This window comes from Lampetra fluviatilis, chromosome 5, assembly GCF_964198595.1.
Source record: "Lampetra fluviatilis chromosome 5, kcLamFluv1.1, whole genome shotgun sequence".
Lineage (NCBI taxonomy): Eukaryota > Metazoa > Chordata > Hyperoartia > Petromyzontiformes > Petromyzontidae > Lampetra > Lampetra fluviatilis.
In genome coordinates, this window is record NC_136279.1 from 4,366,284 (window position 1) to 4,391,442 (window position 25,159).

A 25,159-nucleotide genomic window follows, 5' to 3' on the forward strand; every position below is an offset into this window, starting at 1 on the left:
AACCCATCCTAACGGGGGGGAACCCGTACTGTTTTGCATCATGCAAAGACTATCAACCGTTCCTGAACTATTGTGTTTTTTACCTCCAATTTGATGGGGTAACGGTGGTAACTTTAACCCAATGGAGCTTCGATTTTTAGGAAGACAAAACATCCCCAGACAAAACGTACACGATTATAAATCTTGAGAACACTATGCGTAGTTCTATAGATTTCGGTGATCTCTCCCGAGCATATCATGGAGGTTTAAAAAAAAAAGTGAATTGCAAGTAGACCTTATCCCCTCCCCACCAGACTCAACCATGATCAATACTCCACTGCTTGATAAATCCTTCAAGCCACTCAACTCTCTCGATCCTGAGACGTTGGTAATCCACCTCTCACAAGGAACGGATTCCATCGCTCCATCTCCACTACGGGCATTGTCTCAAACGCGTTCCGTTCCTAGGCGACCTGTCATTGTCCATAATGCTTGGTCATAATTCCTTCTGGATAATTTGAATGATGCCATAAACCTCGTGTTCTCTCACCATTGTTTCGTCTTTCAATGCAATTCGTAACACCTCGAATTGTGTACATCTTAACAGTAACTCTATCTCAGGTGCTCTTCTATATATATACAAAATCCTTATCCACGTGAATTTGCGATAACTTCTAATCTGCAACATATCCACAGATATTGGGATCCACAGATAATGGGAGTCACGGATAATCCTGTCAAATGCAATCGATTAATCTACTTTATTAATCCGTGGAGTGCTGCACTAACCACGACTTAAGCAATGAGACGTTATTGATTAATGCCGTATTTCATTACTCGGTTAGGTGTGCTGAAACCGATCCAGACGTTAATCGATACATCGATGTACAGCAGTATATAGCAATGCTGCCCTGACCCCGATTAAGGCATCCACTTCAATCAATTGAGCAATGTTTGCGATTAATCGACTGCGATGCTACAATGACGCAGCGTTAGGAATGAAACGTAACCGTTCAATACAATGCATTAATCGATCCAGTGCTGCACCGCGCCGGTTTGAGCAATCCGACGTAATCGATTATCACTCTATTTATTCGATTTAATCGGCTAGAAGTGCTGCACGGAGCCGGCGTTGAGAGATATACTTTTTTCCATTTTTAAATCGAATAATCATCAATGAATAATTTTATTCTGTTAATCGATATCAATGACGGAGTTCAATCTTAATTTTAGAACTTTCGTGACTGCAGGAATTATTATTTGGTTCTTTCGGTTAAGTCACGTCTAAAGATAAAATAATAAATTAAATAATAGAATACGACGTTTCGATTGCAACACAAGCAATCATCATCAGGTATAATGAAATAGCGACATAATATCTAACCACAAAACTATAGACAGACATATTAGCAGACAGATATCACAAGATACATACATAGCGAGAGCAACACAGGTGACAGAGAGGGGTGATCGTCTCTGTGGGGTGGCCTTAAATAGACAGAGGGGGGGCGGAGGCAGAGAGAGGGAGGGGGGTTAGAAAAAATTAGCATATCAATGAGTGGTCCAAAAGAAAACGTGGTGCTGCGAGTACGATGGCACAGCAAGCAAGCCTGAAAATCAGGAGAAAGACACACTAAAATTAAATAACCCAGTAAAATATCGAAATGTAATGTAATACAACACAGAGGGTCGGTCAACACACAATTAACGCATAGCCTGGTTGATTACGTATTTCAAAGATTGCTAAGTTAGAATTTAAGTGTGAACATTCTAAAGAGGACACAGGCAGAGAAAACAAGTCGCCAGAGAGAGAGAAAAAAGATAAGCTTAAAACTTCCCCGTAGAAGTGGTTCAATCTTAATTTTAGAACTTTCGTGACTGCAGGAATTATTATTTGGTTCTTTCGGTTAAGTCACGTCTAAAGATAAAATAATAAATTTTTCTCTCTCTCTGGCGACTTGTTTTCTCTGCCTGTGTCCTCTTTAGAATGTTCACACTTAAATTCTAACTTAGCAATCTTTGAAATACGTAATCAACCAGGCTATGCGTTAATTGTGTGTTGACCGACCCTCTGTGTTGTATTACATTACATTTCGATATTTTACTGGGTTATTTAATTTTAGTGTGTCTTTCTCCTGATTTTCAGGCTTGCTTGCTGTGCCATCGTACTCGCAGCACCACGTTTTCTTTTGGACCACTCATTGATATGCTAATTTTCTCTAACCCCCCTCCCTCTCTCTGCCTCCGCCCCCCCTCTGTCTATTTAAGGCCACCCCACAGAGACGATCACCCCTCTCTGTCACCTGTGTTGCTCTCGCTATGTATGTATCTTGTGATATCTGTCTGCTAATATGTCTGTCTATAGTTTTCTGGTTAGATATTATGTCGCTATTTCATTATACCTGATGATGATTGCTTGTGTTGCAATCGAAACGTCGTATTCTATTATTTAATTTATTATTTTATCTTTAGACGTGACTTAACCGAAAGAACCAAATAATAATGACGGAGTTGTCGGCGTCTGACGTATCCATTCTCAGCGGCGCGTGACGTCGTCGCCCTCGACGAGGCGCATGACGTCACGCCACTCGGCGCGCGCGCGACGTCACCGTCGACACGGATGACGTCACGCCACTCGGCAGAGACAGAAGGCTGTAGGCGGTTTCCAGGCGACGGCGGTCAAATTCGCCTCAAAGAAAAAAGAAAAACCTCAAGGAAAAAAAGTTTTCCCGCGGTGCCACTGAAACCTCGCGCGGACGACTCCACTGCTTAGGCGATCTCCACGTGAACGCGGGCATCGTCCGAGGTTTACCGCCGATGAGTTTGGCGCGAGAGCCGTAGCCGCCGCCGGTTTGAGTCGCCGGGCTAACGAGGGGGGGGGGGGCTAGGATAGGGCCTGGGCCGCTAAGTTTGTGAGCGAAGGCCTTAAGTTGTAATGAATGGTTTTGAGTTGTTGCCGTTACGGTAATTAAAGTGCTTCGGTTGCTATTGCTTTTAGCGGCCTTGCCTCGTGTCAATGCCGCATGCTGCTTTGATGTTGTAGTGTGGTATTAGAATTGTACGACGCAGGCAATCGCAGAGTGTGACGCTGTACTGTACTTCTATGCGCTTACTAAACTGCTATGCTCTCAGCGACTTTACCAACCCGCACTGACAAAGGCAATGATTCCTAATGCTGCGCATGTGTTAGTTGTAAACGGATTTTTGAATTGTGTACCGGACCCGTCATGGCAATGTGGAATTGACACCATTGGGTTCGGGTGACTGACGGGGATGAGTTTCTCTCGGCGCTTGTTTGAACTGAGACGTAATACGAGCGTGTAGTATGCCGTATGTGGTGTGTTATCCTCGGCATTATAACGTGGAATGACCTGTGTACATAAGCACCGGATAGCGATCACTTGATTGACACCACGGCACCATTCACACCAAACACTACTCGCCAAACACGAAGTGTTCGACAGCCGTCAAAGACACCTTAACATTGACACCGAAACACCCACCTGACGACACTTGGCCTAACATTTAGCAGTCATCAGTCACCTAACCACCGCTAGCCAGACACCACTTCGACACCTGCTATTCAAACTCGACAGACGCCGACACTCATCTGACACTTGATAGCGGTCACTCACGTAACTCGTTTACGTAACCCCCTGTAACCACTAGAGGCACGGCAATGCACTCCAAATCACGACCTTAAATTGTGAGAAATGACATTGCATGGGGTGCCAATCACATTAGGCTTAATCCTGCACTTAAGTGCTTCCTATTTTAGTCTCGTGTTCTTACCACTACGGTGCTATATATATCGTATATGTACATTGCTTTAGTACATGCCAGACAATTATGTGTGCCATTTAGCACCCATAATTCACGACGAATAACGGCATGCTTTTACAAACATACGCTGTCCAGTAAATCATGTTTGGTTGCATCGATATTTAAGCTGTGAAGGCTGGTTGGAATATGAACAATTGGAAACCAGCATTGTTTTGATACACTGTAATATGAATCATTTGAGCATTTTCTAGGGTATGTAAAGGTTAGGGGCACACCACATTTGAAGGAAATTGCAGCCATAAGCACAAATAGCGTATCTTGTAGATACACGACTTACCTTTTGTCCCAGGCCGTCTGTAATCCGTTTTAAGCTTGATGAGAAAGTTATGGTCAAGTGAATCGGCACATTTGTCACTTCACTCACACGTTTCCATTCTCAATGAAATCGGTTTCACTAGAGTTGCTTTGATTGTTTATCTGACGGTTAGTTTAAAGTAATGTGCATTTTCTAAAAAAAATAGTTTCAAACGTATGTCACGCAGCTCAAGACATACAGCTTAGTTTCATAGCTACAATTATATTTTCTTGTTGCATCCTCCTTTAAGTGTATATTTTCAACCTAGTTCTTCCTGGAAATGTTCCCACTGAGTGTCTCCCTGGTCCTCTGTCCACTCGTGTCTGTCCTGGGCCATCCCCCCCATCCACTCCACTGTCTTTCAGATCTTGGTTCACCACTTTTTTTCTACGCCTGCCACTCAGGCTCTGCCATGGTGTTTTTCCATGTTCAATTGTCAACCTAGTTCTGAGGTCATGCAAATTAATGAGAGATGCACTGTGCACATCGACTTGTTAACAGGAGTCGACTGCTTCCATTTATCCCAACTGCTTTTTGTGTTTCGTTTGTTGTTTCTTCCCCGCAACTCCGAATAGCGTCGTTAGCTACGTACGGTGCGAAAGAAGTTCAACAACAACTGCCCCCAACAGGATTCATAATGGTGGCCGGGGGCTACTGGGAGGCGGGCGGGCTGGCTGTGCTGGTGGCCGCCTGCTATTACAACAGCCTGCACTGCGGCTTTGTGTTCGACGACATCTCGGCGATCCGCGACAACAAAGATCTCCGGCCGTCTACGCCGCTCGTCAACCTCCTTCGCAATGACTTCTGGGGCACGCCCATGGCGGAGGTCAGCTTTTATCCCACAGTAGCTTAACAAGGGGCTGTATGTTTTTGTTGTTATTATTGGATGTACATGCGTTCTCTATCCATCTATCTACGACGGGTCGGCAACCTTTCGAATCCGGAGCCGCATTCGGCTCTTCAAGGACCTCTTCGTGACGTTATTTATCAACAACAGTCTGTAGATATATTGTTTTTTTTACCGAATTTGAAAAAAACGTCTCTTGTTATTTTGGTTGTCGACCCCCTGATCTAGGAGAAGAGCCACAAGTCTTACCGGCCGCTCACGGTGTTCACCTTCCGCCTGAACTACGTGGTGAGCGGCCTGGATCCCGCAAGCTACCACGCAGTGAACGGCGTGCTGCACTGGCTCGTGTGCGTGCTGTACCTGCGCGCATGCCGCCTGCTGCTGAGTCCCGGTGCCAGTCGTGTCGCCGCAGCCCTGTTCGCCTTGCACCCGGTGCACACCGAGGCCGTGAGTGTTGTTCGTCTTGAGTGTTAATGCTGTGTGACCAAATCATCTGGCATTTTGCCTGTGGGGTTGAGCCAAGGATTGCGTTTGGGTGGGCGATCGCCGCGCACGATGGGTTTGTTGTGCTGCTGCGGGGTTACGTGGTGGGTGATAGAGGTCGGTACCAGCAAATTCCATTGTCGTACCGTACTTTTGTTCTCCCGTGGCTATGCGTTTCCTGCCTTCAGTCCACGCTGACCAGGGTGAAGTGTGGTAAAATAATCCCCAAACACCCATGGCGTTGGAAGGCCCCCATCCACCATTGGATTGGCATGTACATTGCTGACCAGTCTGAAAGTTAATTGTCTTAGAGACACTGGTGGAAACCATGTGAGTCTATTCGCTCAAGGCCCATCATCAGAGACTGTTTGGTCAGTCTGTTATCTAAAGTCCCTCTTTTGGAGAGGTTTGCTAATTTGCTTCAGATATATTTAGCATTTTCACCCAATTCTATTTTTTATAGTCATGTTGACATTTGGACACAGACCAAACTATATTTTTTTGTTTTGCATATATCACTCACATCAGAGCCACACATCACATAATGAAACATTCCAAGCATGCAATTGTTGGCCTTCATGTGTCATCATTCTAGTGTGTGTATTACATTACACTCATCTCTGGCCATACAGATGAATAACTATCTTCAAACCGTAAACAAACTAAGTTTAACACAATCATGTACAGAGCTGTGCGCCATTCCCCGGTGCATGTGTAGGGGTGTTACGGAGGGGCTGTATACAATGGGATCAGATGGGAAAGAAACACAGTGGGCGTGGCTATGTCGGTGCACGGGCAGGTGCTCCCAGCGACGTCCGCATCGGGCAGCCTGGGGGGCTGACTCGGAGCTGGGATCCCCCGGGGCCCCACCCCTCAGCGGGGGGTTTGGTATAAAAGGGGATGAGCCGGAGGGCTCGGGGAGATATGTTAAGCTAAACCAGTGAAGACCGAAGATCGTCCAGATAGAGCCCTGGACTCCCCTGGATCGCCGCCCTTATCAGGGCCGCACAGGACCGAGCCAGCGGCGTGGTCCCGAGAGCCAGAGCCGGTGCTCTTATCAGAGCTGGTCTGGGACTCCGGGTACCGTAAGCCCGACTTACCAGTGCCGGGCCAGATAGCCTCCCCTAGCCCGTTAGTGGAGGACTAGGAGGTAGGTTAGGCATAGCTAGCAAGTGTATCCCCAGTTAGCCGGGTGAGGGGGCCGATACCCCCTCCAGTGTTGTATGTCCGTGATTGTGCCAACTGACGCGGAATAAATACGTGTGCCTCCAACCCCGGCGTCCAAGAGTCCTCAACGATATTACACATGCAGGGGTAAGTTATCAAGCTTATTTGCACTTAGGGCATCCTGTAGGTGCTAAACCTGCTCTGCCATGGGAACATGGAATTCCCATCTCTGGCTCAGGGCCACCATTGGAGATAAGCATTGCCCCATTGCTCATCTGAGCAGGGAGACACTTGGACTTTATTTTTACAATGCATTTGCATTTTAATCAATAAACATAAGCACTAATCACAATGCTTGTTATTACAATAAATTCAATATTTTAGTTTATACTGGCATGCATTTTAACTTGACTTTGCCCACTGCAGGTGACAGGTGTGGTGGGAAGAGCTGAGCTCCTGTCTTCCATTTTCTTCCTGTCCGCCTTCCTGACCTACACCAAGTCCAAGGGACCCAAAAATTCCATTGGTAAAACAGCCCTTCTCATTTTACATCTGACCTTAAAATGTCACTCTTTTTGTTAAGGAATTTAAAATTTGAGTTATGTTATAGAGCTTGGCATGTGTTATTATTTTAAATGCATCACCTGGGTTGATTTGCTTTATTAACTGCGGAAAGTGGCGTAAATTATGTTGAGTGTTTTTCTGGTTGGAACCTCCTGGTTACACCAGCCCACAGGGGATTATTGTGTCCGTCTGTCGTGCAGGGAGGGGCTGGGTGGGGAGAGGAGGGTGGGGAGGACACTACGTGTATGTATATTGGTATCATGTACGTAGCAGTAAGGCGTGTGTGTGTGTTCTGGATGACGCTGTGCTGTGCAGTGTGGTGGCCGATCACGCTGACGGTTCTCCTCGTGGCGCTCGCCACTCTCTGCAAGGAGCAGGGTCTCACCGTCATCGGCGTCTGCTGCGTCTATGAAGTCTTCGTCGCTCAAGGCGTACGTCCAACATGTGCCCTTCTGTCCCCCTGTCTGTCTGTTAAGCGTTGCAGACTGCAGGGCCATTGGTTATGTGAACACCTCCCATCATTATACATTTAGTGGAGTTCATATATTGTCTGCCTGTGACAAAATCAGCCAGGAATGCACCCAAGTCTTGGCAGATCTCAGAGGCTAAGCATGTTTAAGCCTGGATGAATAGTGCTTGGATCGGTGATCACCATGCATAAAATTATAAAGGCATACTACTAGTGGGGCTATGTTGTATGTAGCAGAGGACATTGGTGCAAATATCTGTACCTGCGCCCACATCTATGCTCTCTCCACCTTCAAGCAGCACTGACCAGCATGGTCAAGTATGGTCAGTTGACCCACGTGACCTGTACGGTGTGAGAAAGCCCTCTATTCAGCAGTGGATTCACAAAGGGGCTCTATATGTACACGCACTTATCTTGGCTTTAATGGCCGTATCTTTTTGAGAATATTTTCCTATTGTCTCCGGCAAAAAAGCTGTCGGATTGATATTTACATTTACACATATAAATGTCTGTGCCACTGCTAATAAAATTGCGCATTACCCGGGTGACCTGAGAGTATTACCGGTGTGAATTTGCACACCGTGGTGATAGGCTCATCACAGGTTCTACTTCTAATTGCCTGCCCTAGGGCACATCGTAGGGGTTGGTGACATGGCCTAGCAGTACCGCGTTCACGGCCTGTTGTAGAGGTTCACAGTTTGAACCCAGTGACCGCCCTGATTATTACTGTGGGTGTTAAACCGTTGACCGTGCACTTCTCTTTTAAACAAGGTCACGCTACAGGTTGCTTGGACACCTATGAATCGCCTCAACCAGCTTGTCTTTGCAGATCACACCTTTTTGTCATCAGCTTTGGTCATGTTCCATTCTTACGATCCGTATATGGTTAGTGGGCTCGCCATCGTGTCATACTTTTGCTTTAGTTTTTATAGTCCTGTCTTAATTATTTCAGAGCTTGTTACATTTGTTCCAAATGTATCTGGGGTTAATCAAATTTTAATATCAGGCCTCCTACATATACATATGATCCTTATGGCGATACCCCGGGGTACCAAATAATAAAAAATGGCCGAGGCAATTGAATATTTTATTTCTGGGACACAATTTTTTCCAGGGGTGTAGTTAACTCCACGACTGGGATACCAATCAACCCGAAATCAGTGCCACTCCGCGATGTCGAAACGCCAAACATTAGCATTAAAAATCCGTTATAGAAAAGTTATTAGCGCATAGTGTACAGCTCGTCGAGATGAGTCGATTGCTGCATCGCCGACCATCAACAGACTAAAAATGACTGCATCACGGACATCATGCGAGAGCCGGGGTACTATGGTACCCCGGGGTACCGCCATAAGGTTCATTTATAAATGCATCTGCTTGCTCCAGGTTGTCATTGCCTATTTAAAGTTTCAGTTTGTGCTCAAGGCGACTTTGGGAATTACGTTTGCACTGCTCCACCCGAAGATGGTGCTGTACTACAGAGCACGCAGCTTACAATTGTGGGGGCAGCTTCACCCACATTGGCAGTGCCATGGCGAGGCGGGGTTGGGGGCGAGGCTGGACCTTGTGCCAAATTACAGCGGATGATGCATTACTGGATGCCTACAAATAAAAAATATGCTCACCGGAATCGCCCCACCAGACATTGGCGGGGGTGGGCGGGGGGGGCCGGTTGCTCGTAAAATGTAATGATCATGATGACTTGAGAACACATGAGACATCCGTTACATGTCCACACCATATAAATACGCAGGTACAGAGAGACACAGATACACAGAAAAAAATCAAGATGCAGAGATACGGGTTGAGGACACTAAGACGCCCATTACATGGCCACACCACATTTTGATGCTGCCAGCAATCACGGAAAAGCTTCCTGGAACTGCTTGATAAACAACGGACGGCCACACGACTGGAAATGTGGGAAAACGCGGCTTGATGCAATAATTAACGACGTCGCAAGCGCAAGTCCACTTTGGCAAACTCCTTGCCACTGGTGCCGAGTGAAATCGGTCAGCCTTGATGTGTCTAAATGACCTTCAAACTCAAGAGTTAACGTGCGGAAAGCATGGCTGGTCTGACGATATCGACACGTGTGACTGCGGTGGAACGCAAACCACGCAAGACCTGTCAGTCTGCCGGCTCCTGTAGGAGCTCCTGTAGGAGCCAGCAGAATTTGAAGGACCTCGCCATGGCCACAGACCAGCCAATATCATCATGTGCCCAATACTGGATAAACGTGTTACTGTGGTGGCAGGACATGAGAATAAGCAGAATCGGAAGGATTCGAGCAAGAGGGCTGCACACAATGCGATACATGAAACTCATCTTTCTGTTACGTGCACGCAACTCACCCTGCTACACTCTGGAGCACAACGTGAATATTGCACGCACCCATGCGTGTGTGCAGAAGCATACGGCAGCCACATACAAATGAAGAACAGAGTCACGGTCTCGAGGTAAATATTTGCATTGGGAAAAAATAACCGAAGTTAAAGAAATGTATTGAAGTGTTTTACGCTGCATATACAACAATATAATTTACAGCCCGTTGGCAATTCACTGCCGGATGAAGGCCCCTCCCCAAAGTCATTTGGGTTATTTAACCATACTTCTGCGAGCTGGTCATTGCCATTTGGTGAAAAGTGGCTTCAGTGCCTGTTCATATATCACCTGCTACTGATGTTAACTGCGGCCAGGAATCAAGCATTTAATACTGACATCTCCTAGCCACTTTGCAGCCCCACACCTATAACACATGGCAAGCTCTCCTGGCCACCCATCCAAGCACTATCCAGCCTCAACCCTGCTTGGCATCTGAGATCCAATTGAATATGTATGGTGATTTGGTCATAGGGAATATATCCCAGTGGTTATTATTTTGGAGTGATGGTGGTGTGTGAATGAATAATTATTGGCGGTGGTGGTTGATTTGTTGCAGCTGACGCTGCGCGATGTGCTGATTGCAGCACGCGCAGTAGTGGTGAGCGAGAAGGGAGGCGGCACTGGGCTGCCCCCGTGGGTGCGCACCACCGCTGCCAAACTGCTGGTCCTTGTGTCCAGCACACTGCTTCTACTGCTGCTGCGAGTGCAGGTCATCCAGTCGCAGTTGCCTGTCTTCACCAAGTGAGTTGAGAAACTGGTTTAAGCCCCACATCCCTTTGAAATGTGAGTTGACTGACTTAACTGCAACAGGGCCAACTTGCTGGGTTAGTGCTGTTTGAAGTTCATGCTCAAGTTTTTCACTGCTCAAACGAACATGTCCATCAGTTTTGGCAGACCCGTCCGATATGTGCCAATTCACTCTACTAGTTATCTCCAAAGTATGTATGTTGAACTTCTTTTGCACCGTACGTAGCCGACCATGTTAATCGGAGGTGCGGGGGAAGGACAACATAGGACACGGTGGGATCTCAAATCCTTTACACAACTTTATTTTGCTTGATTTGGAATTCACATCTTTTCGGCACAGACACAGACAAATAAGCCACATTTACGGTTGCAGGATGTCAAAACAAGTGCTGTATTAAAGTTACATTTTCACTCTGCCCAAATTACTTTTTGGGGGCTTCTGGCCCTAAACCAATCATGAAAATTGAACGTTCTATTGGCTGCAACTAGTTTCTAAAACCTTCACCGTCAACTGCCCATAGCTTAGGAATTGCTGTAAGCACGTGTTGCTTAACATGAGCTATGGCTAATATATAAATCCCACGAGTATGAACTTTTTTAAAAGTGATTCTGGGCCTTTGCGTCGGTAAACAAAATGCGGTGAAGTTAGTGCCGCGTGTGTCCCTCGAAGGTTCGACAACCCGGCAGCCGTGAGCGGCTGGCCTGCACGCCAGCTCACCTACAACTACCTGCTGCCGCTCAACGCGTGGCTGCTGCTGTGTCCCGCTACGCTCTGCTGCGACTGGACCATGGGCACGGTGCCGCTGCTGGTGACGCTTGCCGACCCCCGCAACATGGCCACGCTGGCGATGTACGCCGCGCTCGGCTGCCTGGCTCAACGCGCCCTCACTGGTGACCGGGCTCTCGCCATGGTACGGGGCCCGCGATGACACGTGTGTCGGAGGGGGGGGGGGGGGGAGACAAGAGACAGAGGGATGGAAACAGGATTCTACTTTAATATGCTAGGGAGCAAGAAGACATCCTTCGCACGATGCTCCTGTTCAGTGTGTTTGTGCCTGCATGTGCCGCTCATTAACACAACGAATGTTGTCAGGAAGTCATCGGATGTCGAAATGTCAATCTCCCGTTTTGATTGGCGATGTGAAATGTGGAGGAAGAATGAAATGGAGAGACTAAGATGAAGTGAGATGGAAGCATTGAGAGTAGAGGAGGATAGACTGATACAGAATGAGATGGAGATAGTGCCAAATAATGAGAGACTGAGGGAAAGGGAGGCAGGGAGACCAAAACAGACATTGACAGAGGCATATCATCTCACGTATGTATGTATGTTGAACTTCTTTTGCATCGTAAGGTATGTAGCCAACTGTGCTAATCGGAGGTACAGGGGAAGGACACAAAGCTAAACACATAAGCCATTCTAAAGAAATTAGTTTTAAATTGAGATTTAAAAGTGCATAGCTGTAGTGGCATCCGAATATCAAACGGAAAAGCGTTCCAGATGGCTGCAGAAGCATTCCTGAAAGCGCGCAATGCAATGGCTATGTTTGTTCGAGGATGGCTGGAGTTCGTGTGATGGTTGATGCTCCTTGAGATGAGCAAGGTATTGTGGTTCATTTGTGGCAAGCACTTTGTGGGAAATGAGTGTCACCTGTTCATTCATCTCCCGTGTAGGCTCTGTCTCTGCTGGTGCTGCCTTTCATCCCAGCCTGCAACCTCTTCTTCCCCGTGGGGTTTGTCGTCGCAGAGCGCGTTCTCTATGTGCCCAGCATGGGCTTCTGCATGGTCGTGGCCATGGGATGGTACAGGCTGTCTCACCTCAGGTACGGTTCGGTTCAAGCGCACATGCGTGTGTGCACAAGTCCTGCAGTGGTTGTTAAACAAATATTCGAACCTGTTCATTTTTTGTACAACCTAGCAACATCCAGAGTTGTCACTGTTCAAACAATTCTGTGGACCACTCCCTGGCCTTGCAGAAAGAGCTCTTGTCACACCGGCATCAACAGAAAATGGGCCTTATAGGTCGAGGACCTTTAAGCTCCAGGAGAAGGAGAAATGAAGTAGCACCCTGACCCGAAGGTTTCCGTCCACACCAATTCAGCTCCCTTGGGGGGGTCCTACCACTGATTGCAGGATTATTCCCTATTTGCACCCCAATCCACTATTGTGGTAGTACCTGTCCCACTTCACTGTCAGGTGAGAGGCATAATTTAAAGATGAATGGACCCTCAGTCATCAGGCAAGGCTATCTTCTGGTCTTCAAAGAGGAGCCTGCCCCATCCGGCATGGTAAGAATGATGGTCCAAATACTGGACGCTGAACGCAGGCCGCGTGATTATGGGACCATCGGGCTCTACCTCCAGAAGGACAGCGGAGTTTTACTCTTCCGTTCGTCATGACTCTGAAAGCCCAGGGGGCTTCCATGCGACGCCTAGGTCTCGGGCATCTCAACCACTCGTTTCCCAGCTGGATGTCCCATGCAGTCACTCTGAGGTCAATGGAAAATGATGAAAACTTGGCGACCGGCTAGCAGCCATAGATTTGGCAGATGTATGGTCCCATAGATGAGACGCATTGTCAGTTGGTAAGGTTTATGGTGAGAGACTTCCGCTTGCAATACGACGATGCGGTTTGTATCTTTGACTCTCAGCCTTGTGAAGGGTCGAGACCAGGGGTCGGTAACCAAAACAACAAGAAGAGATATTTTTTTCATGAAAAAAAAACAATATTTAAAAAGCTGCAATGCATGTGGATACGAGATAGTCCTTAATAAATAACGTCACAAAGTACCGTATTTTCCCGCATATAGCCCGCATACAGCCCGCATACGCATATAACCCGCAGATGCGTATACCCCGCAAAAATAGCGTTTTGTGTAAAACAAATTTCAGATAGCCTGCACCTCCATATACCCCGCATGCATTCATATCTTTAACGTCATTACCGCAGCTTAATTCCATCATAATACGAAGTTTACATTTGTAATACATTCCACTATCAATTGTTAACATTAAAATCATAACGTGCACAAAGAAAACAAACTAACCGGAAACGAGTGAACGTGAAACAGTAAATAAGTAACAAAAGTAAATATCCAATAAATAAGTAACACACACGTAGAAGGGAAGTAATAAAATAATAATAAAAAAAACATAAAATAATTCTCACGACGTTTCGGCCACAATGCAAGCAGCCGTCCTCAGGTGAAAACCAGGTCTGTCGAGGCGACAGCGTCTGAATGAAACAGCACACGTGCTTGGAGCATATATATAAGCACGTGTGCTGTTTCATTCAGACGTCGCCTCGACAGACCTGGTTTTCACCTGAGGACGGCTGCTTGCGTTGTGGCCGAAACGTCGTGAGAATTATTTTATGTTTTATTTTTATTATTTTATTACTTCCCTTCTACGTGACTTTACCGAAAGAACCAAGAAGATGAATCCCTGCAGTCACGAAAGCTTTAAATCGAAAAGTAACACATAACTAACTGGTAGATAAGTAAGTACTGTTTTAGCACTGGTAGATTGCGCACTGCGCAGATAATAGCGGAACTACGGTAACTCCATTGCCCCACCCCCCAACCCCCCACCTCTCCCTCCCCCAGCTCTCCCGTCGCCGGTAAACAAAGTGCGTCCACTTCAAACATTGTCGTTTCATTGTACAAACAATTCGAATCATTTAAAACGTGATAACATGTGCAATTTTAGTGTGAGTGGTTTATTCAGGAGTTCTTTAGTCAAATGTAAGTGTTGCATGGTGGATAGTCCTACCATGAAAACATTTAACGAGTTATGACATGTCACACGTGTAAAATATTTTTGGGATAGCCCGCACCTCCATATGCCCCGCAGGGTCTTGTTTTGTTTGTATAAAGTGGTTTACCCCGTGGGTTATATGCGGGAAAATATGGTAGTCCTTAATGAGCCGCATGCATCTAGGGAGCAGCAGGTTGCCGACCCATGCCCATGGTGAACTGGACTTCCATGGTGAACTGGACTTCCATGGTCAGGGGTCAGAAACCAAAATAACAAGAAGAGCCATTTGTTTGACAATTTCAAAAGCCGCACGGCAGTCCTTAATAGAGCCACATGCGGTTCTGGAGCCGCAGGTTACCGGCCCCTGGTCTAAACTGACGTACTGGAGCCCATCATTTGTTCATTGCGAGGAAGGTTCATGTTCATCCAGGTTTGGATGATACCTCCGTCAAGTGCTTGTTTAGATCCCTTATCGTTTTGCCAAAGAACCTTAGACACCCATAAAAAACGAAATATCGATTAACCCTTTTCCGCTTGTTGCATGCAGACAGTTATTACACACAGGTGATTTGCCTTTTTTTTTTGGAGGAAATACGACCACATGCTTAGAAATTATTACAAAAGCAGTGCCAGACGGTGCTTGTTATTGCTGCTAAATGTGTATACATCCTGGCCCCGCATGCACAAAGGCAGCCTGGTTTTATGGTTCTCCGACCCATTGCTCTAGTCTGTGGGAGCCAAAGTGCGTGTGTGGCCAAGATAAATCATGCAAATGCTGTGCACAGCAAAGAAACTCCCTGTTGGCGTACCAACTTTTGTACAAAATTCTCGACCAGCAGAAACTAATCGAACAAGTAAATCGGAGAGAAAACAAAGACTTAAGCAATAGAGTCAAGAAGGGAGAGTAAATAAGATGGTTTGAGTCAACAACTGGTTATTAAGTGACTCCATCGGTGAATGTGATTCCGTGACATACTTTCGTCTTGATTATATGATCTTCTTGACCAAACGGTGCTGTGATTGCCATGTGAAATTCTGAAATGTTTAAACTAATCGGGGCAGAGACTAAATACTAGCTTATTATGCAATTTTAGAATACATTATTTTTCTATTTACACGGCCTGGCAGTTCTGTAATGCTTACTGACACTAATGACCTCACTAAAAATGCTATTACAGTAAAACCTTGAATTGCGAGTAACTTGGTCTGCGAGTGTTTTGCAAGACGAGCAATTTTTTTAAAATAAATATGAATTTGATAAACGAGCGAGGTCTTGCAATACGAGTACTGTAGTACGTACAGTATATGTTTTGTCTGCCGAGTGTCACGTGATCACAACTGAGCCGATGGTTCTTCTCTCTCGATGCGGGATTGTGGGTAATCGTCTCCCATGCTCGGTCTCAGTCGGCATGCCTCACTCGTATAGTCAACATCCGTGCGAGCGTATACTGTTTACTATAGTGTTGTGACCACGAGTGTGTGCGTAAAGCATTGTTTTAAATTTTGTGTCCAAGTGTAGTGACTGTTCTTTAGTAACTGTACTGCAAGTGAAAGTCGTCCTACACAATAACCCTCCTCGCCTCTCTCATCTCCCTCACACCAGCCACGATTCAATGTAATTAATACATTTGATTACTTTATATTAAATTTAAATAATACAAATATAAAATGTATTTTGTATTCATCATTTTTATATGAATACAGTATTTTTGGGTTGTTTTTCTAATGGGGAAATTCGCTTTGATATACGAGTGCTTTGGATTATGAATACGTTTCCGGAACGAATTATGCTCGCAATCCAAGGTTTTACTGTACATTGAATCTGGTCGGCCAAGTAATTTTGGATATTACAGAGGTTGTAATTGTCCCTATGTCTTGCCACAATAGTTACAGGTTCGTACAAATAACAAGACACTTATTTAAAGGCCTTCAGAAGTAGTTGTGACGCCATCTTTCAGTGCCATTCTATGACATGAGGTTATGCGTTCTTTGCATTGAGATTTACACGTTAAACTTTATTCACCTTGGGATATGACAGTGATATAAAAATTTGAACATAACTGTGGAAACATGCACAATCTTGTACCGTCCAGGACCGGCAACTGAGCGGTAGAACAAGCGGTTCACAATCAGAAGGTTGCTTGTTCTAATTCTGGTTGGCCATCGACTCAGGCCATCATCCGCTTGGATCAATAAAATGAATATTACTTTGTGGGGAGTAAACAGTGGTTGTCCTATGGATTGATTCACCTCTGCCATAAGAATGTGGAAATTCCACCACCGGCTCAGGGCTGTAATTAAGAGATGAGCACTGCCTCAATTCTCTTTGACACCACAAAATCACATTTGCATGAAAGCATCTTACATTAAACAGTGTCATAGAAACAAACAATGATATAGAAACGTTGTATTGACATTCTGTGCACAAACTCACTTGCCTCTGCATTTATTAATGTTATTACCATTAATATGCAAGGCAGCACGTTACATAATAGTTGAAAAACATTTGTGGTTCAGTTTGTCATGCAGTAGATAACATTATGACAACCCCATAGCTTGTTCATGTGCATGCATGAAACGTGTACATATATTTTACTTGAGATGCTATCGCGGCATTCCACATTTTCTATGGTTCCTGGAACAGTCAGCACTCCTGTCACACGTGATGAATGCGATGTGAGCTCTTGGCGCAGTCATTTTCTGCAAGAGACTTATGCTTCTGTGCTGTGTGCGGAATGAAGTCTTGGCCGGTGCTCATTCCATTGTTTAAAAAATGCTTGGTCACATCCAGAAATGCAGTGCTGGCTCATGTGTAAACACTGCCAGGCCAAAGTCATTGTCATCTGAAGCAAATGCTTAACCAAAACCTGTTGACCCAATAGCATTTAAAGTATCGTCAAAAATATTGTTGTGTCAAAACAAGCATGTGTTGTGTTCAAGTTCATTCAGGGGCACTGGATTAAAGGTTATAAAAAAAACATCCACATTCCAATGGTGGGATTGGTTTCTCCATAGGCCAGCCATTTTTGAGATCCCACAAAGCATTGCTCACTTTAACGAGCCTCGCAGGATAAGGGTTACTCGTATGCAGGGCTGAGTTGACCCCCGACTGTGATTTAAAATCTGCGACCTTTTTAAATGGAGTGTACGGACCACTGTTCCATCCACCCAGGTGGATGGCACATTTAAAAACGATGTCCAACTCACAATCGGAAGGTTGTGAGTTGAAATCCCATTTTTGTGATCACTACAGCTCTTCTTTCGTCCTGGGTTAATACAATAAGCACAGCTTTTTGGGAAGTCAACAGGCTTTGCCTCTTTGAATGCACCAGTCCCTGTCATAGACAGCGGAATTTCCACCGTTGACCCATGACCGGGCACATGGGCCGATAAGCAATGTTCAATACATATTTCGGCACGAGAACATTTTTAATTTCTTATAAGTTTTCCTAAAATTGTCACGAATAACCAAGTTACTGCATGAATTGAACTTGTGATTTTATTCTTCAAAATAATTTTACCGGAAGGACATCTGGCAATCACGACACTTCATTAATAACGACGCTTTTACATATGATAACAGGAAAGAGAAACACTGGCAATGATTTCGAGTCTAAATCTATTGTTCTATCTTGTGTTACAGTTGGATCATTTCCATTTGGGTTATGTGACCCCTCTTCTTGGAATAGCTTAGAATGCCTGGTGATTTTTCAAAAAGATGTGTCTTCGAGGCAGACTTGCATACTCCTGTCATTGTTAACAATGGGGGGCATTGTTGACTCCTCGGTATTAAAAACGGGATGTTTCTCTGATAAAAGATCAGCGTTTGTGCGGAAGGGGAAGGTCGTTTTGAGGTCCGGAACTTTTTCGCACGCTCTCACACTGGTCTGCATCTTACTGAGAATGCCAGAAAGATGGCCGTTAAACAGCTTGGCAATGAAGAAATACAGAGTGATAGTCTTTTAGGCGTGTATACGTACATACATACCGACAAAACACATGCAGATACACAGGCAGATATGAATTGAATAGAAACAGTGACTCTTAACCAAAATCACCCTGAATCCACAAGATTTATACTTCAGATGTCGTATGCTAAGAAAGGCATCCTGGTTAGAACTTAGATCTCACAGTGCCGAGGAATTCCAGCTGTTCTAAATTTTGGTCTGTGATGTGTCTTGAAGGAGGCACTACAACATTTATGAGTTAGCATTTGAATTCCACATTTGTATCACATAGTATATATGTCTGTGTCCCAGTGTTTTGTGCATTGTATTGAGATGCATTTGAATTCTGGTGTAATAAAAATCCACATTGTATTGTATGTGGGGCTAGGGATTGACAAAGGGAATGTTTTCATCCCATACCCGTGATCTTGACAACAGTTTATATTCTCATCCCATCCCATCCCTGGAGATGAAAGAAAAACTGAAGTAGATAGATGAGAGGGCACTCGAAGGCCACACGAAAGAGATAATATACAAATGACAGTTCCAAAGATATGACAGCGCATGCATGCAGCACGAAGAATACTGTGCAGGTGAAACAAAGACTAAAAATGTACCACATGGATACAAAAACGTATGTATCTTATTACAGATGATTCATTAAAAAAAACGGACAGCATTTCTGGCGATGAGAGGTGTCGACGGACACGGCCGTGTCGAGACGCGACTACGAGTGGCACCGTCGTTACCGATATCATTGGACGTTGGGTAACCTTCACTACTTGTGACGCTCGCAGGGCCGTGCGCGTGCTGACGTGGGCTGGCCTGGTCCTCCTGCTGGCGACGCACGCCGTCAAGACCGTGCACCGCAACGGCGACTGGGAGACGGAGTACACGCTTTTCACGTCGGCGCTCAAGGTATCGCTCGGACAAGAGCACGCACGCTGCACGCAGCAGCAGCAGCAGTGGAGACAGAATAGACATTGAAAGGGGGGAGTGGCGGCGGGGGGTGGGGGTTGTTAAGCACCAGAGGTGTGTTGGGGTTAAGGATAGTGTCAGGATAGAGCAACATATTCGTCAATAACAACCGGCAAAAATGTGTAGTAGGCGATGTTTGAGGCAATGGTCCTTCGTAGCATTTTGTGTGCTGTGGCGAAGGGCCATAGTGAAATATGGGAGAAACACGGTCAACCATGTTTTTATATCTTCATGTCTGTGTTGTTTGATGACTTCCTAAAACAAGAGATAGCAAATACTTTTAGGTATTGGTTTAACATGTGAGAATGTGCATTTACAATTTTTAGTCGGAAAGAATACATAAAGTGAACAAAATGGCATTTTCTTTGGAACTTAATATGTGGATATTTTTATCCCCTTAGAGAAAATGTGGACTGCACTACTGTATAAGTGATTGACCCTGCGACACAACCATTATTCTTTCTGGTGCATATGTTATCAAGAAACTGACTGGTGTGGGATTCAGGGCACATTCGATTCCAATGTATGCTTGACTCAGACTATGGTGGGAGTTAACATATAACCAGTGTGGGATTGAGGCTTGGACCACAGTAAGTTTCTTTCTGACTCACCACTGTGTGGTTCAGGCGGTGTTTGTGACATGTTTACAAGCGATGGTGTAAATAAAAAATATGTAGTTTTAATCAAGAAGTGATAGAATGGGTAGATTATGAAGTAAACATTGGGTAGTCTGCATGCCTTTATAATCACTGCGATAGCACTTTTTGTATATTTTTGGACCTTATTTATCCAAGCTTCCGTGAAATACCGTACAGCCCATAACTCTACTGATAACGACAAATAAATAGTTCACTGGCTGGAAGTGAGCTGTAGAAAATAAGTAAGCAGATAATGTCTTCTTCAAATTTATACTTATTTGCCATTCGCATCATGGCCCTCAATCATCGCTGGTGAAATTATTCACTCCCAGAAGGCCGTGGCGATATTTGAAATACTTTTTTTTATCATGTTGAGATAAGGAAATATGGTGGAGATGTTGTGTGTTTACTTATTGATTGTGCTCTACAAGTGAACTGCTCGGCATGTTAGACAGCCAACTGTTGGAGTGGATCATACGGTACAGTAACTACTCTGCAGATCTCTTGTCATATTCCCGAGGGGAGAGTGTGGCATTGGTTTTGCACGATGTCTCTGACACACCCCGACTGGACATCTGTGAAAAAGAGATTCTTAGCTCATCAGATTTCTCCTGTCTAAAATAATATTCGGATTCTATGCACAGTAGTTTATCAGTAGAGTACTGTGTAAGCGCTTGTGAAGTATTGTTCACCGCAAATATTCTGCTGTGCACACGTTAACCGCAGAATGATATTGGTTATTGCTGCAGCTGTTGAGCATCGGTTGAATTGTGTTGATCAGAAGTTGCTGTACTTTTACCTCATCAACCTTTAAAAAAAAAAAATGTTTACTACAATCCGATTTTCTGACAGCTTAAGCCCTTGTCACACTGTACGACGTCACGAACGGTTGCATGCAATGTGATACGTGTGTTATCACCTACATCTTCTTGCAACTCGCAAATGGCTACTAAAATTAACTCCTTTCGCGTGTAAAACTTCAAATTGCACGACACAGATCGTTGGAATAGCGGCTTGCATAGTTGTATCACGCTGTACAGCACTATGACGATACACGATGTGATGTCCTACATCATGTTGTGTGTAACTGTCGGTCCTTCTCACACCGAATAACATAACGAGACGTGAACACCACACGATGATCTCGGCGTGGTCCACCTACCCATATCCAAAGCTCTATTTCTGGCATCTGTGAGCGCACGGACTTCGGACTTGAGAGTCCAGCATGCTTTAAACCTTTTAGATTGCTTTGGCAATGAGTCATACATATGCGGCCCCAGTTAATCAGCCAAAGCTTTGCACCCTCAGAATAGTCGAATGTGAACTGGGAAGTTTTGTGAATGCCATTGGTTCATTGTTTCTGAATACCGGAGTTGACTTAATGATGTGTGGGTGTGTGTTCAGAGGGGAGCGATAGTGTAGCGGTTAGCGTGCTGCGCTTCGAACCTGGCGACACTGGTTCGATTTCTGCTCGCAGCCAACACCAGTGACGATTATCTGAACCGGTCCTGGGCCTCCCCTAGATCGACTCAGCCTCAAATGAGTACCTGGTGCGATGTGTAAACATCGCCACGAGGGAGACAAAGGCGGGCGGGCGTGGTGTTGGCCACCCACCCCCTCGTGTGCCGTGCCGGCCTTTTTAGGTGCTCGCTAACAGCACTTGCCCCTACAGTCTGTTAAGGCTATATGGGGGAGCTTTGTCTTTGTTGAGAGGAGCGGTTCTCCTCTTGTGTATGGCAATATGTTCAGGAGGTAAACGCCAGTGTCGAGGTCTGCTCGCCATGAGAGGGCTTCAGGAGAGAGTTCATGTCGTAGGGGAGCAGTTGTGCAGTGGTTAGCGCACTGTGCCAAAACGCCCGGTGAACCAAGTACGATTCCCACTCACGATCATTAACAGTCGCAAATATTTGAACAGGGCCTCGACCTCTCCTAGGTGGACTCAGCTTTAAATGAGTACCTGGTGTGGTTGTGTTAACATCAGCACTGGGGAGACAAAGGCGGCCAGGCATGGTATTGGCCACCCTGGTGTGCCGTGGTGGCCTTCGTATGTGCGTTCGGCACTTGCGACAGCAGTCTGTTCAAGGTGACATGGGGGATCTTTGTCTTTTGTGTGTTCGGTGCGAGTGAGAGCTGTTTAAATAGTAAATGGGGAAGTGGGAGGGGAATGGTTTCACATTTGGACTGTACGTAACACGAAATAATGTTTCAGTAGAAAAGTTTACTTCATCTGGAAATAATTGGATTCCGTGAATCGTGCTAGATCTAACTAAGTACACATGCATGTGTTTGCAATGTGCACTCAAGTGATTCGTATATTTGTACACATTCACTTGTTTTCGCATGCTTGTATGTGTTAATTTATGCATTTGTGTGCTTTGTCTGTAATATTTATGAATATATAAAACTTCAGAAAAGCATCTTGATGACCATTGTGTTGCAGACAATTTCAGGTATCCCATTGCTTAACTGTGGTCTTTCCCATCACTAGCAATATTTGCAGTTCGTGTTTGGCTGTGGCTCGATCGTGAAGTAGAAATGCACCCTTGTCCGCCGTGTTGCAAACTGCCCATAATGCAATTTTTGCCGAAGTCTCTTTACCATTGTTGTACTATAACACCTATGCTCCACACAATTGTTCTCCCCTATCATGAGCTTCCTTTTTTAGCGACTCAAGTGTTATTTTGTTACGTTCCAATTTGGGAAAGTCGCCTGGTGATGGAATATGACACATTGGGTTATTAGATATTTTAGGTGAGTGGGGGGGGTGTACAACCTTTCTAGGTGACACGCTTGATGGTGCCGCTAATCCAGGGGCGCCATGGTGGCGAGATGTTAAATACCTTGCCTGGTATGTAGGAGTTCGTGGGTTCGATCCTCACCCTGATGCCTGTATATTTGGAATTTGCATGTTCTCCCCGTTGTCAGAAAAATCCAGGTCCTCCAGTTTTTCCCTCCGCATCGAGAAACATGCGTTTAGAGTATTTGGCTGGTATAAATGTCCACGTGAAAAGCCACTTCGTTTAACTATAATTTATGGTTAGGTCGCTTCTGAAAAAAAATGTAGCTCAGTGGGCCTTACCTAAAATAAAAATCTATTTTTAGTTCAGTTTAGCTTTGGAGGTAATGGTGTTGATGTGAGACTGCTACCCGGTAGGCCTTTGAGGTGGCCAGAAACGGGATAGTGCAGAGTGCACCGTACGTAGATGTTTGCTAATTATGGATTCCAATGCTGGGGATTTCCCACATACTCCCGTTTCCTCCCGCTTATAAAACGGTCTCGGAATTTCCAACCATGTCACGCAGGGCAACATGAGTCTGCACACTCATTTTTGTGGGGGGTTTTTTGTCCATGGAAAATAAATGACTGCTTCTTAATTACTCTTTGATGAATGAAATATTAAGGGAGGGTTGTTTTTTTGCTGCTCTCATGACATATTATTTGCCTTGGGTATGACATATGATCCACATAAACCTTTTGATGCAAACTGGCACAAACTGAGCAACACAGTACAAACACAATAAAAAAATCCAATTTGGAATTCCAGTCAATCAAGTGAGGTTCTTCATTCAGATATGTCCGTGTGGAATGCCTTATGCTGAAAGATCACATGTAATCATGATATACTGCTTTCTTTGCTTATTAAATCTGAGAATTATGCGTTCACATCAGTGGAAATATACATTTTTTCCAAACATAGCGTGTTTGATGGCTTCATAGTGCTTATCAGTGACTGAACCAAAAACATTAAAATCGCATCTGATTTAGGCAAGTTCACATTTGAAGACTATTTATGAATATTAAAAAATGGAATTTTTTGGATGGCTTGCAAGAAAACACGCTTTACAGAACTTAAAAGGGAGCCTATTGAAGTGGCTCCAATCGCATTTCTGTAAAGAATTGCTGTGGAAATTCCCAGACATCTGGTGGTTTTCGGAGAATACATAGAGTTAAACGTCTTAATATATTACAACAGATAACCCTTTGTTCCGCAAAGTCAAAAGGTCAATCAGTGGATTGGTATTTATTTTCATTGACGGATGGCTACTAACTGACCCTCTACAATAGAAAACAAAAAATAATAATTTGCGTACCTTGGGGAGCATGTAAATATTAATATAGATAAGCAAACAATGTCTCATTCATACATTTGTCTTTCTACCTAAGAAAATACTTTTATCCTACAATAGCTAGGCTTGTTCGTAGAGAATTTAGTATAGTTTGAAAACATCTATATCAATATTTATTCATGAAAGCCGCCTCACTCATTCTTAAAATGTATGTTTAGGAAGGTCCCACATAGACCAGTTTCTTGTGCAGGAATTTTTTGTCTTCGAAAAGAAAACCAGAGTACCAGGAGAAAAATGACACATCAGAGACGATAACACTCACTCGTTCTCACGGATGAATCGGGAAACCGTTTGGTGTACTGCAGTTTCTTAGCTACCTTGCAGCCCTGTGGATATGATAGTCTTACAAATATACTTCATCCGCCAACCATAGCATCCAACGAGCTTAATTGCATGTGTGCCCTCACCATGCTTAGCTGTCATAGTTAAGAGCTGTACACAAACCCAGGTGGCCCGATGGCAATGGGATGGCACCACTGGGATCCTGGTTTCTCTTCCACTTGAAGGGATCTCAAGAGTATCTCTCTGATGTCCACTTCTGGTGGGCCGTTCGCTAACACGAAGCGTTGTACTGCTGTGCCAGACCTCGGAATGGCTATTTTGTCTCATGACATAGCACCAATAGCACAGGTGGGATAAAGTTGCTGGGAAATGTATATTTTTAAAGAGCCATATACAGCCCTGCATATGCCCCCTGATAAACCTCTCCCCCCCTCCCCTCCTTCTTTGCAGGTGAACAAGAACAACGCTAAGCTGTGGAACAACGTGGGCCACTCGCTGGAGAATCAGATGAACTACACGGGGGCACTGAACTACTTCCTTCAGGCGGCGCGCGTCCAGCCCGGTGCTGCCTCTTGCATGACCACACGGCATCACGGTCGCACCGCACTTGCCCCCCACCAGTGCTCGCTCGCTCGCCCGCCTGCCCGCCCCG

General features: G+C 45.1%; 1 protein-coding gene across 3 annotated transcripts in view; it reads left to right on the top strand.

Annotated features, from left to right (window-relative positions):
• The first annotated feature begins 2,630 nt into the window (after positions 1-2,630).
• Positions 2,631-25,159, top strand: part of TMTC3 (transmembrane O-mannosyltransferase targeting cadherins 3) — a 36,178-nt gene continuing 13,649 nt past the window's right edge. The window contains exons 1-10 of one of the 3 annotated variants that reach the window (XM_078856498.1): positions 2,631-2,785; positions 4,693-4,943; positions 5,193-5,411; positions 7,041-7,140; positions 7,494-7,609; positions 10,589-10,773; positions 11,450-11,690; positions 12,454-12,602; positions 19,279-19,399; positions 24,958-25,069. In XM_078856498.1, coding sequence (XP_078712624.1) covers positions 4,755-4,943; positions 5,193-5,411; positions 7,041-7,140; positions 7,494-7,609; positions 10,589-10,773; positions 11,450-11,690; positions 12,454-12,602; positions 19,279-19,399; positions 24,958-25,069 — 1,432 coding nt within the window. In that variant the 5' untranslated portion in view covers positions 2,631-2,785; positions 4,693-4,754. The remainder of the gene's footprint in view (positions 2,786-4,692; positions 4,944-5,192; positions 5,412-7,040; positions 7,141-7,493; positions 7,610-10,588; positions 10,774-11,449; positions 11,691-12,453; positions 12,603-19,278; positions 19,400-24,957; positions 25,070-25,159) is intronic. The other 2 variants (XM_078856499.1, XM_078856500.1) reach the window with 2 other exon arrangements.